The 13,990-nt window shown below is 43.4% G+C and overlaps 1 protein-coding gene across 1 annotated transcript in view; it reads left to right on the top strand.

Annotated features, from left to right (window-relative positions):
• The window catches only part of ACVR1 (activin A receptor type 1), an 89,158-nt gene that overhangs the window by 44,243 nt on the left and 30,925 nt on the right, over positions 1 to 13,990 (top strand). The window contains exon 3 of the mRNA XM_089519980.1: positions 12,304 to 12,564. Within this exon, the coding sequence (XP_089376106.1) occupies positions 12,304 to 12,564 (261 nt within the window). The remainder of the gene's footprint in view (positions 1 to 12,303; positions 12,565 to 13,990) is intronic.

A 13,990-nucleotide genomic window follows, 5' to 3' on the forward strand; every position in this document is an offset into this window, starting at 1 on the left:
TGTACCGGGAATGACATCCATGTTGAATGGGGTTACCTTTCCATTGAAAAATCAAGTACAGTAAGCTCGTACCATGCGCGGGTTCACTATAGGTGGCTTTCAGCTTATGCTGAAGTTGCATGGCAAATGGGAGAATGGCGCGTGTGCCCAGCCATGGCGCATGCCCGAGCCCCATTGGATATAATGGGGCTCGAGCATACATGCTTTTTTGCCTTACGCACGGGGAGGAGGGGTCTGGAACAGATCCCCCACATAAGGCAAGGGCCCACTGTACACAGTTTGGATGTGCTCTTGGCTGTGCAGGTGATGGCTGTAGCCAAAAATGTTTTTGTATAGTTTTCATCTGATGTGTCAGCTGCAATCATTCCTGGAGAAGATGGGCCTGGCTATGATCACTCAAGCCCCAGTTACACCTAGTTTTGATCACTGTAATGGATTACTTTCAAGGACTTTCTTCGAGTGTTTGAAAGCTGAAGCTGGTGAAAAACGATATAGCCAGGGTTGTGATCAGAGCTGGTTGTTCACTTGTTGGGAATTTTTGCATGCTACTTCATAACTGTATCTCTTTTACTTGGCTTCTAAACTGCTTGTGGGCTCAATCCAAAATGTTGGTGATTTTGCTTAGTGCTTCCAACAGGTCTGAATGTTATTTTACTGCCATTGGGAACTCCTGGTCTGCTCAAATCATCAGAAGAGGCTCTCCTGTGTTTCCCTCCGCCTTGAGAAATGAAACTGTTTAGCACGTGCAGGACAACTTCCCTTCCCTTGCAGCAGTTTCTGGGATGTGACATTCCCTAGAGGTCTGTTCAGTTCTAACCTCATTCAAGGTTAGGTGTTTCCCAAAACCTTTGTAGTATTGGAAGGCTTTTGGTTTGGTTGTTTGCTTGTGAATACAGGCTGAGTATCAGTTATCCAAAATGATTGGAGCCAGAAGTATTTTGTATTTTGTGTTTTGTATCTTTATTTTGGAATACCTGTGCATATACATAATACACAACACAAGTAGCATGGTGCATACTGTTGTTGTGAGGCTGGAGAGAGACCCAAGAGATGCAAAGTTGAAGTGGAATGTAGCTGGGGAGAGACAAAGGATCTGTGAAATGGCAGGAATCCAAGTGTAGTACTTGGCATGCCTCCATGCTGCCTGCCATTTCAAGATCCTCGTGTCTCTATCTAGTCTCATCTCTGTCTAGCCTCACATCTTATTCCTTCATTAACTGTGTGAGACATGAGGCTAGGGAGAGACTGAGGATCGAAGAGACAAACAGGAGCACCACCTCAAAGAGGGAAGCAGGTGGCTGGCGGCAAAAACTTTTGGTTTCTGGAGGTTTTCAGATTTTGGATTTCCGGATTAGGGATGGTCAACCTGTATTTTATTTACCAAGAAGTATACATAAAGCATTTATCCCATTCTGAAAATTTCATAATTATTTAAGATTCATACTTTGCTTAATGTAATATTTCATTCCACCCTATGTGCTTCATGAATTAAGTAGAAAGGTGAAGTACATAGATTTATAAATAAAAAAATGTTCATTTATGTGTGTTTGTGTGTGTGTGCGTGGGGGGGGGGATCATAGAGAGAATGTTCATGTTCTCTGAGCCGCTGAGTGCTGAGATTTTTTTTAAAAAAAGCTCTTTATGTTTACTTTACCAGAGCTTGGAAGCATTATTTTATGAGACTATGGCCTGTTACAGACTGCCAAAATAAAGCTGCTTCGGGTCTCTTTGGAGGTATTCTATTTAAATGATGCATGGGTCCTAAGAGTCCAGAGGTCGCGCCAAAGCCACACTCCATTCCTAAGCACCGGAGTGCAGCTTTGGTGCAGCTTCCGGATTCTTAGGATGCATACATCATTTAAACAGCATACCTCCAAAGAGACCCGAAGCAGCTTTATTTTGGCAGTCTGTAACAGGCCTATAGCTCCCAGAATCTTTCCAGCCAACCAACAAGGGGGAATTCTTGGACTTGTAGACCAGAAAAACCTTTCCCCATGTTCTGAGCTGCTTAGAACCAATATACTGGCATTTCTCAGAGGGGTGTTGTTTGCTGCCACCCACCCACAAGGTTGCTGATGGATACCCACCAATGGACATGCTTTTAACCATTTATGCAGCACAGCTCCTGAACAAGTATAGGACTATATCTGTAATTACTATGAGATCAACACTAGAGTGGCATGAATGTGGGGAGAAGGGATTAGGTTGAGAGAGGTGCTTGCTTCCTCTTATGAATTAATAGCTGGGCTGAGCCTTTCAGGGTTATTTGGCTTCACGGTATGCCTGTGTCACCTATCATGTCCTCAATTATCAATAGCTCTGTCTGATCATGTCAGTGTGCTTGTCACTTTTCAGGGTCTGGCCCTAAATCAACAGTTTTCATTGGTATTCATTTCTGGGCGGCAGATGGAGGTGCAGATTCATTGGTTTTGGTGGGCTCAACTCCAGGCAAGAGGAGTTGTGTTGTATGCAAATCTCCCACTCTGCTAGTAGAGCAGTAGCTTGCTACAGTTTGCAATGATTAATTGATCCATTGTTGCAACTTGCGTAGAGTCTTCCAGGTGTGTGTGTCTATAGCAATAGCAATAGTAATCGTAAGTACATTTCTATACCATTTATCAGTGAACTAAGCACTCCCTAAGCCAGACCTGCACAACTTGGAAGTAGGCAGGGGCCAAAATTAAAATCACCAACTTCTTTGGGCTGCAGATACATTTAAATTAATTATTATAATGACTTATTATTAATAATTAATAATTAATTAGCATTAATGACTAATTATTATTTATAATTAACATCATTATTATTAATTTCACCCTCCTCCGCCACTGCCTTTTGGCCCCTTCCTTGCTCTTTGCGGGGAGCAGGTCTGGAGAGGATTGTTGCCTCAAAGCAAGTTGGGGGGGAAGCTGCACTGGAGGCAGCCCTCTGGCAGGGCCCTTTGGGGATTCAGGCAGCCAAATCTGCGCATGAAAGTGGCACCCATTTTGGGAAACGTTTTCATGCTCCTCTTCCTCCTGGGATGCCATCAACCGAGAAGCCCTAGGCATCCCCCGGACTTGCCTTTCTTCCTCCATATGCACACAAAGACATGCACCCACCAACCGTGCTCCTTCAGATCCCCCACCCACCCAAAAAACAAAAGCAGGCTGAGCGTGGTTTCCCTGAAAAATCCCTGCTACCCTCATTCACTGGCCATGGACGCCCCAGTTCAGTTGATGGCTCCTTCTCTGCCTCCAAAAGTCCTTCAGGGAGGGAGAGAAGGAGGGAGGTATGGATGGCTAGCAGGGACTCATGCCCACTTGCCTCCACTGCCCACCCTCCATCCTTTGAGTGGACGCAGAGAAGCGCCTTCTCCCTGGTGTGTTATGGTGATCCCCTTTAACTCTTTAATGCTCTGATCACGTGGTGTAGAATCTTATGCTTTGGTAGCCAGGTTTTGTTATTTGCCTTTCATTCAATGGAAGAGACTTGAAGTCTTTGAGATCCTTGCGGGCCGCATGCAGCCTGCAGGCTGTATGTTGTGCAGGCCTGCCTTAAGCAGCTGACAATGTATAAGCTAATTGCCCCCAACAAGCTGCGTACTCATTTTAGTGACCTACAGAAGGATGCAAGGCTGAGTGGACCTTGGATCCAACTCATTGCTTGGGATTGAACTCGCAACCTTGTGGCTGCAGTACAGGCATTTAAACACTGCATCACCAGGATTCCCTATGGATGTCTATGGATGTACTTAGTTAGCTTTCTCCTAACTCTACTAGTTGTTGTGGCAGCAGAAGTCTGCTCTATGTCTTCCTCCTGGTTAGAAGAAAGTAGGCTAGATTAAATGTTCCTCATCTCACCTCCTTAAGTACAGTCGGCCCTTTTTATACATGGATTTTTTATACACAGATTCAAGCATACACAGTTTGAAAATGTTTTAAAGTATAAATTTCAATTATCAAACCTTGATTTTCCATTTTTTATAAGGGACACCATTTTGCTATGTCATTATATTCAATGGGACTTGAGCATACACGGATTTTGTTATACACGGGAGATCTTGGAACCAAACCCCAGTGTATAACAAGGCTCCACTGTATGTAAGAAGGAATAATACCCTAATTTCATCTTGATCTGGAAATGGCCCCTTTAGCTAACACTCTTAATTTCCAAAAAGGAAAACATGTTTTCTCTGTCTGTCTGTCTGCCTCTCATTCTCTTGAATGACAAACTGTAAACAACTATGATTGGTTCTTAATGCATAACTCTTAATGCCTTCATAAGGGGCTGTCTCTGGGTCTCAGGTTTGAGCTTAAAAACCTCAGGGCCTGCAACAGTCTTGAACTGGCATCCCTAGATGTCAATCATGAAAAAGACCAGAGTGTTGTCTTCCTTTGGAATCTAGAGCATAAAAGTATGGGTGGATTTATTGCATCCTTATTAGTCCCTGGCATGGGGACACATGCTTTGATTCGTGTATTGGAATGGCTAGGTATTGGCTCTAAATGGAAGCTGGTTTAGAAGAAAGAATGATACTGAAAGAGTTGCAGTTTTCTTATAACACCTCATTGAAATTGTGGGTTGTATCCTCAAAAGTGAAACACTGAGAATTGAGGATCTGTGGTATGAATTATTTTTAAATTCTTGCTTTGTGCAGTTAGGTTGGTTTGCTTAGTGACCATTTGCTTTCCTCCCATCTCATATTTAAGGCAGTATAGTTCTTATTAAAGCTAGACATTTTTTTAAAAAATGTATTAAAATTGCATTGCTGTCCTAACAAAAGTTGGCTGAATGTTCTGTGCTTCCAGAACTAACACACACACACACACACACACTATGCTGAATAGCTGTTTGTTTCCAGCAGAATCCCAGCAATATTGTTTTTTGAATACATTATTTTTTAAAGTATATGCTTAATGCACCTAACTAACCCTGTGAAGTGGTTGATGCAGCAACAGATACATTAGGTCTGGTGCAGGGTGGAAAGAATACAACAGCTGCTGCTTTATAATGCAATTTTATACTCCAGAGCAGAGTTTGAAAAAGTTACCTTTTTTGGACTACATACCCGCAGGAATCTTGCTGGCCCGCAAATCCAGGCATTGACTGAGGGATTCTTGAAGCTGTAGTCCAAAAAGGAACATTATATTAGTTGTTCTCTAATTCCAGCCAGCTTTTCTGGGGCTACAGGATTTGGTGAAGCTACTCTATGTGGATGGCAACACTCTAAATACGCTTTCAGCACAAAGATCACTGTGTAGTTTCACCCCAGTTGTGTTTGTAGAATATCTTAAGGCATAGAATTTCTGTTAGCAATCCCTCACATCTCTTTCCTTCCATCAGTGAAGGTTTTGACATGGCCTCCTGTCCTGCAACTTGTAGAAGCTGACTTCAAATGGTCTGCATCTGTTGTTGCTTGAGCTCCAAGCTCCTGCTTCTCATCCCCCTGATTTAGCCCCAGTTTTTTTTTTTTTGGGGGGGGGGGGGTCCTTGATGTGTTGTCAGTAATTTTTGTGTATTCAGATTATGTACACTTCCCCCTCATCTCCTAACCTGAGCAGGTATTTCATAGTGTCACCGTATTGCAAACATAGATCCATGAGATGGGTATAAGGTTGCTGTGTGTTAGACTTAGTTTTGTGTTTGATCATTGAGCTACCATCAATTCCAGTGGCTTTCAGCAATGGCTTTGGATTTGAAGCTGTGATTTTTTTCTTTTTTGGCACTTTTACAGGTAATTGTTAAGAAGTAATGTGTTACAAGAGTATTAGAGTGGGCCCTTGGTATCCACAGGTTTGACGTTGCGGATTTGAGCAACTGTGGAATGAAGTGAAAAACCTTTAATTTTTTTTTAACATGTGATGGTCCTGCTGAGAAGCGGTCCCAGGGCACTAGCAGAGGCTGAGACAAGACCTGAGTAAGCCGATGCCTCTCTCCACCTTGGAAGTCAGTCCTACCACAAAGCCACAGTCAGAACTTAAACCTCTGCTGCTGCCAACATTTAAACCCCTACCTCACTCCGTTTCCCACCATCTTACAAGGAAGCTTCTTCCAGGATTTGAACTACCTCATTCTGTTTCCCACTTTTTCACAAGGAAGCTTCAAGAATTTAAATTCCTGCTTTCCTACTTTCTCACACGGAAGCCCACCAGAATTTACACTTCTGTCTCACTCAGTTTCCAACTTTCTCACAAGGTAGCGTGTACCAGAATTTGAACAACTACTTTCCCACAAGTAAGCTTCTGACAGAACGTAAACACCTTTCCTGCCGATACAGCACCTTGCTTGACTCCTACTGCTGTCCCTCCCTGAGGTGGATCAGTGGCAAAGAGTTTTAAAATCTGGCAGAGGCTTCATGATGGGAAGGTTGAAAAGGTGGGAAATAAAGTCAGAAAAGGATCTACTGTAAATTCTGGCAGAGACTTCTTGACGGGAGGGTGGGAAACAGTGCACGAAGAATGCCTTCCTCGTGCTCGAACCTTGTCACCCCAGTTATTTGAAATGCTAAATACTGACTTGAGCATCCATATTTTTTGGTATCACCAGGAGGTTCTGGAACCCCCCATGGATACTAAGAGCCCATTGTACCTTAGCCAGAAGTGCACAGCCTTGGCTACCTTGTTTTCGTTTTGTGCCTTAGTTTTACTCCACTCTGTTTTCTGCTTCTCTAGAGAGTAAAACATCAACCGGTGGGTTCAAATGACAAGAAAAGAGTTTCTACCAATACATTAGGAAGAACTACTTGACTGTAAAAGCTGTTCAACAGCAGGGGTGTTTACTCACCAGGTGTTACCCGGTGTGGGACTTCTGGTGCGTTTTGGGGCAGCTTTCTGGGGAAAGCGCCCTCTCCTCAAGCCGGCCCATCCTTCTCTTGATGAGGAAAAGGACGGAACAGTGCTTGGGGAACAAAGCACGCACAGGGAGATGAAGCAGATGCTTGTGGACAGAGAGATGCTCTTGTGCGCTGAGGAAGCACTTGCATGTGCAGGGAGAGGCGTGCACACCTAGGGAACAGGGCGGCATGTGTAGCCGACAGTGTGGAGGATGGTGTGTGGGGACTGACCGGGTGTCACCCCCATTCTGGAGTGTCACCTGGTGTGGCCCACATCTCCCCCCCCCCCCCCCAGTGACACCACTGTTCAACAATGAAACACAGTGCTTACTTCCTCAGAGGTCTTTACAGAGGTTGGGTGGCCATTTTCCAGGAATGCTTTAGTTCTATATTGCTATATGGCAGGGAGTTAGACTAGACAGTCCTTGGGTTTCTTTTCAACCCTGTCATTCTGTGACTCTAAAACATTTATTTTCCAAGGGTGAGATAGAAAGGTGATGAAGTTACGATTTGGGCATGATCAACTGTGATTGCTGTTGCTGTCTTATGCTGATATCTGGTCTCTCTGTGGAGGTCCTTTGACACATTGATGCCCTTGTAGCAGAAAAATCTATAATTCCTCTCTCCTCAAGTGTCTTAAGCCTTACACCTCTATCTGAAGTGATTATTTATTAATTACTCCCAAGAGTGAGTGTTTGCCATGTTAATGTGCTGCAGGAAAAACAAAACAAAATCTAGTAGCATTTTAAAAACTGATAAAATAAAATGAAATGAGTAATAAAATAAAAAAGACAATAAAAAACCCTAACAATGCCTTTTCGTCTTTAAAGTGCCAGAAGATGCCTTCTTGATAATGGTGGCTGGAATTCACTTGGGGGCTTGTGTCTTTGTAAGTGGACTTAGGTATCAGGAAATAGGAACAAGCAGTTTCGCAACGTCTGCATTTAGCTGTTAGGTTATAGTAGGGGAGCCAGCAAAGTGATGCTTGTATCTAACGACCCAGTGTACAGTGAGACCTGATGCAGAAAAGGATAATGCACATCAGGACACGATGCTAGTGTCCCATTACTTACCTTCTCAAGTCACTAACAGGGTTCCTTAGCCCCTCTGCTACTCAGTTAAGTATGTGTGAAATTGTGCAACACAGACCTCAGCAGACAATTCCAACTTGTATTTCTTTCTTTCCCCAATGAGTTTCTCATTTTCAATATCAGGATCAGGTAATGTGAAAGTTTATAGTCATAGCCCTCCCAAAACACAGGTGGATTCAGTACCCAACAGACCTTTCAGTTTAATGTTCCAAAGGAGCCAGGAAACTGTGGCTTTTGTGGGACACACTGTTGGCAGGTACATTGTTTGAGTACTGTGGATATACAGTATATTTTCCTATGCTGTAGTTAGATCTACTCCTGTGCTGTAGTTACAACTCTGAAACAAAAATCTTGTTCAATAGGATGGTATTTTTTCCCTAGTACAGAAGTACCAAAAGAGAGGAAGTGTGGCTTTCTTGGAAGTAGTATTTTCTTCTCCTCCTTGAGCTTGTGGCATAGAAAAGATTCAAACTTGTGATTTCATAGGTTATTGAACTTCCTTTTTTTATCGGCTTAGCTAAATGGGGGATTCTGGGAGCTGTAGTCAAAAAGTAATGTCTCTGAACTCTAGCCATAATTATATGCAAACTTCGTCAAATTTGTAAAATATAAAGACTGTTATTAGGATGAAATTGCTGTCTATAATAATACAGTGCACCCTTGCTATCTGTTCTGGATCCCCCCATGGATAGTGAAAAACGCAGGACCTTAAGTCCCATTCTTTTCAGTGCTCCCGTTTGTGCCACCATATGCATGTGTACCTATTAAGAAAGCCAGGTTTTGCTTTCCGTGGAAACTCAAACCGCAGATGACAACTTCACGCTTGGTGCAGGCACATTATATATTGCAGCACTAGCTTGTATCACTGGCCATTTAGTAAAAAGCCTTGTCTTCTAAGTTTAAGGAGCCCAATGTTTGTAGAGAACTCTGAATCACTGCATCTAGAACAGTGATTCCCAAACTTTTGTATTTCAGGTATTTTGGACTTCAACTCCCAGAAACCCCAGCCATCTTGTCCAACAGTCAAGGATTCTAGGAGCTCAAGTCCAAAACATCTGGAGGACCAAAGTTTGGGAACCACTGCTCTAGAACATGGACAGAAGTAGCATGTATTCCTCTTTCTAAACTTGCATTATATTTCTGATCACTGTCATAATATAATTCAATTTCCCATTATGCTATCACCCTAAAATGGGAAAGATTTGAATGGGCTATAGAGTCTAGAGAGGAACACATGCTGTACAAGAAATGAAACAGTTTTCTTTCAGAAGGGTTTTTTTAGTCTTAAATGGCATGGAAAGAACCCGTCTCTCATCTTTGTTTTGGACTCAGAACCTTGCAACTCTGATCTGCATAAAATGCTCTTCTTGTGACCTATTTGAGAGGAAATTCTATGCTGTAAAGATTCAAAGAGGGCTTTTGTGCATATTAAAGAGCTGAACCCTTTTCCGTATTGCTACTCCAAATCAGAAGTGCACAATTGTGCACAACATCATACTTCTCCATCCATAGCATTACACTGCTATTAGCGCAGTGTTAGTTTCTGTCCCGTTCACTTTCTCACTCACTCCTGAAAGGAAAGGTGTCTTAATATATCCATAGTGGCTTTGTGGGGTTGGGGACAGGTGACCATAAGTGTGCTATTCAACTCTTGTTCTGTCCAAATGATATTGGTTGCTTGTTGGGGGGGAATAGAGGGGAATGGGAGGCATTTTTCTCACATTTTTAGGTCGCCGTGGGCCATTTTAGGCTCAGAAGAGGCCTCTTAAAATAAACAACAGAAAAAGGCATTTCCTGGGCTTAAATTGGCCTGAGCAGGCCCAAAATGTGGTGGTAATAATAATAATAATAATAATAATAATAATAATAATAATTTTTATTTATATACCGCCCTGTGGCAAACCAATCCGGGCGGTTTACAACATTAAAATAACATACAGCATAAAAACAATATATTTCCCTCCCCCCTTAAAAAGTTATTAAACTACATATCTAATTTAAAACCACAATAACTAGTTAAAATAACAATAAATTAAACAATACCAACCAACAAACCACTGCAACTTCAGTTCTAAAGAAAAGAAAAGGGGGCTTTGGAGACATTACTGAGGAGGGGGGAGATCCTGAGATCCTGAGGCTGGGATATTTCAGTCTGGGAAGGCCTGCCTGAAGAGATCTGTCTTGACAGCCTTTTTGAAGCTGTCCAAAGATGTTAATTGACGGATCTCGTCCGGCAGGTCGTTCCAGAGCCTGGGGGCGACAGCAGAAAAAGCCCTCCGGGAGGTCGCAGCAAACCTCGATTTTTGATGCTGCAACAAGTTCCTCCCAGAGGACCGGAGGGCGCGGAAAGGATTGTATGGGAAGAGGCGGTCTATGAGATAGCTTGGACCTAAGCCACTTAGGGCTTTAAAGGTAATAACCAACACCTTGTACTGGGCCCGGAAACCAATAGGCAGCCAGTGGAGGGACCTCAGAACTGGGGTGATATGGTCCCTTCTAGATGTTCCTGACACAAGCCTGGCTGCCATGTTTTGAACCAACTGTAGTTTCCGAACCAGGCACAAGGATAGCCCCATGTAGAGCGCATTACAGAAGTCAAGGCATGAGGTTACCAGCGCGTGCACAACAGTCTTGAGATCCCTTACTTCCAGAAAAGGGCACAGCTGGCGTATCAGCCGAAGCTGGTAAAAAATATCTCCACATTCCTAGATAGCATATGAGCCCCTCCCAAATAAAAATTCATATTTTCTGCTGGAAAGTTCTAGAGCTCTCTGGACATTTCTCATCACAGATCTCTTAAGAGCAAAGAAGTTAAGTACCACAAACAAACTATAAAAGCCAGAATTCTATAGGACAGAAGTATGGCAGTTAAACTGGTATCACACTGGTATAATTTTATAGTGTAGCTACTCTGAGTCTCTTTCTAATAAAACCATGGATTCTCTCCCCCCCTCCCCTTGCCACATTCTGAAATAAGCGTTATTTGAATATCCTGTCCCTCAAGGTGCAATACATGTCTCTCCATAACTTACATAAAAACTAGGAACTTTTACCAGGCAGGGGAGTACACTTTGGTTTATCCCTTTCTAAAGATACTTGTTGCGCTAATGTGGTCTTGTGTAACATATGAAGTATATGAAGAAGGGGCATGTACAGCCCCACCGTGCCTTGGCCCTAGGCAAACGAAAGGCCAGCCTCCTTAACAGCTACCACTTTGGCCTTGGAAGGAGAGAAGAACCAGCAGTATTTGCTGGACCTAATCCCTTCCTCACTGCCATTTCTTTCTCCTTTTGCATCATGTCTTTTTAGACCGAAAATCTGAAGGCAGGGAACTGTCGAGCCGCTCTGAAAGCCTTTGTGGCTGTAGAGCAGGGTATAAATACTCGAAATAAAAAAAAAAATATGAAGTGGGTTGCTGCTTCTTGAGTCTGTTACAAAATCCATGGCTAAATGGTAAAGGGCCTCCTTTCCAAACCAAAACTGCTAAGGTAGCTTTGTGGTCCTGGTCTCACCGAAGAGTCTGGAGAAAAAAGAAAAGCATACAGGAACTTTAATCTGCCAATACATGCTGGTCACTTTGGGAATATGAGTGCAGTTGTGAAAACAGAATCTGGGCAGATACAGAACAATGGTTCACTTTGGATGATGGTTAGGTTTTAGATCAGGAAAACTGCCTTCTTTTTCAAAGTGGTTAACTACAGTTACCAAAGCCCCTTACTTTTGTCTGTGCCAGCTGGGACTTTTGAGAGCTGGAGTCCAAAACATTTGAAAAGCCCAAAGGTTCCTACCTTCCCAGCTTTGTTATAAAGGAGGGGGTTACAAACTTGGATCCTGCAGATGTTTTGGCCTTCAGCTCCCAGAAGCACGAGCCAGCCTAATCAACAATCAAGTCCAAAACATCTGGAAGACCAAAGTTTGGGAATCACTGTCCAGTTGGGGGAATTTTGTGAATAGCTATAGGAACCACTATGGTGTAGTGGTTTGAGTGTTGGGCTGCGACTCTATTTCCAAGCCTTTCAGTTCTGTTGAGTGGTGAGGGGAAGAGGTCAGTGTTTCTGCAGTTCTGGAGAATCAAGCCTGCATGCCAATTTGTATGTTTTTGCTGTGAACTCTGTTTAACTTTTTGTAAAAGTCTGTGCAGGCCAAAGCCTGCAAATGTGGAAACACCCACCCCATGCAATTCATCAGAGTACACTGGGTCCTCTTTTATCCTGTGCAGATGCTGATCAGCTTGCAGTTACTTTCTCATTCTAGCACTACTGGAGGGAAGAGGGAGAAGTGAGTAATGCTGACAGAGTTGCTGAACCAAAGAAATCTTTGTTGGAAATAGACCAGAATGCATTTATTTGCTTCTAGTGGACCTGCTGAAATGATGTTTCCCTTCTTTCTACCCTGCAGATGATGAGCTCAAACTAATAGCTGACTATGAATGTGTGTGTGAAGGCATGTCATGTGGGAATGGAGTACGCTGCAGAGGCCATCAGTGCTTTGCCTCCCTGAGCATCAATAATGGTGCTAAAGTGTCCCAGAAAGGATGCTTCCGAGTCTATGAACAAGGGAAGATGACTTGCAAAACGCCTCCATCTCCTGACCAAGCAGTTGAATGCTGCCAGGGAGACCTGTGTAACATGAACATCACGGCACAGCTGCCAACAAAAGGTGAGAGATTAATTCCTTTGTGTCTCCCTTCTCTTCCTTTTTTAAAAAATCATTTATTTTTCAGGCTAGTTTTAGAAAGCCCTGCCTTGATGTGGGATTAGGATTTGGAGACCCTGTAGAAATTGATGGACCATGTGTAAAGAGCACACAGACATGGAAATATGTGTAGGGAAATGTTGGTGGTTGGTATGTTGGTGGTTGGTATGAATAGCTTCAAGATCCTGTTTACAGTACAAGGCCCCAAATTGAGAATTTCCACCAGAGTGAAGCTGGGAAACTGGTGGCCATATGTTGTTGGACTCCAGTTCCCATCAACCCTAGTCTAACTAGTAGTGAGGTACACTAGAAGGAACAGTTTGCCAAATTCTGGAAGGCCAAAGATTCTCTCCATCGGTGACCTAGCTTGAGACAAGAGTGTGAAAGATTATAGAACCAGAATCTTTACTCATCACAACTATGTGTGCGCACCTTCAAGTGACTTGTTGACTTATGGTGACCCCATGCATTTTTCATAGAGTTTTCTTCAGCAAGGAATACTTAGAGGTGGCTTTCCTGTTTCTTCCTCTGAAATATAGGAGTTTATTGCACAGGCCCTGGAATGGGCCTGTCACGTTACAAAAGGGGATGTGATGGGAACAGGAGATGGCATAGAATGCATCTTAGGACGCAGGAGAATGCCAGCACCGGTGCCAAAAGTTCCCATCGCATTCCAGATGCGTTCTCCAGGAGGCGATTTTCAGGAATGGTTAGAAGCATTCCTGAAAATCGGCCCCTCTGAGACTCATTCAGAACGCAATGGGAACTTCTGGTGGTGGCATTTTTCTGTGCAGTAAGATGCATTCTATGCCACCTCCCGTTCCCATCATACTCCCTTTTGTAACGCGACAGGCCCGTTCCAGGGGCCTGTGCGATAAACCCCATAGCCTAGAGCATCTGGTATTCATTAACAGTCTCCTTTCCCAAGTACTAACCAGGGCTGACCCTGCTTAGCTTCCATAGACTCCATACAGACAAGCCAAAATAAAGCTGCTTCGGGTCACTTTGAAGGTATGCTGTTTAAATGATGCATGCATCCCAACAGTCCAGAAGCCATGCCAAATCCACGCTCCCATTCTAAGGACTGAAGCATGATTTGGCGTGGCCTCTGGAGTCTTAGGACGCATGCATCATTTAAACAGCATACCTTCAAAGTGGCCCGAAGCTGCTTTATTTTGGCCTGTCTGTATGGAGCCATAGTTATCCAGGACTAAAAGGGCAGAATGATGGTTATTGCCCATGTGGGTTGTATTGGAGGTGGACCTGATGTTTGGAGTGAAGAAATGAAGGATATGGGGTCAGGGAGTAGTAAACAGCAAATCTAAAAAATAAGATGCGTATTGGGATTGCTCTTTATCATCCACAAAGAGGCCAGATATGAGAAGTTGGT

This window comes from Sceloporus occidentalis, unplaced genomic scaffold (assembly GCF_023333645.1).
Source record: "Sceloporus occidentalis isolate IW3139 unplaced genomic scaffold, rSceOcc1.0.p SCAF_4, whole genome shotgun sequence".
NCBI lineage: Eukaryota > Metazoa > Chordata > Lepidosauria > Squamata > Phrynosomatidae > Sceloporus > Sceloporus occidentalis.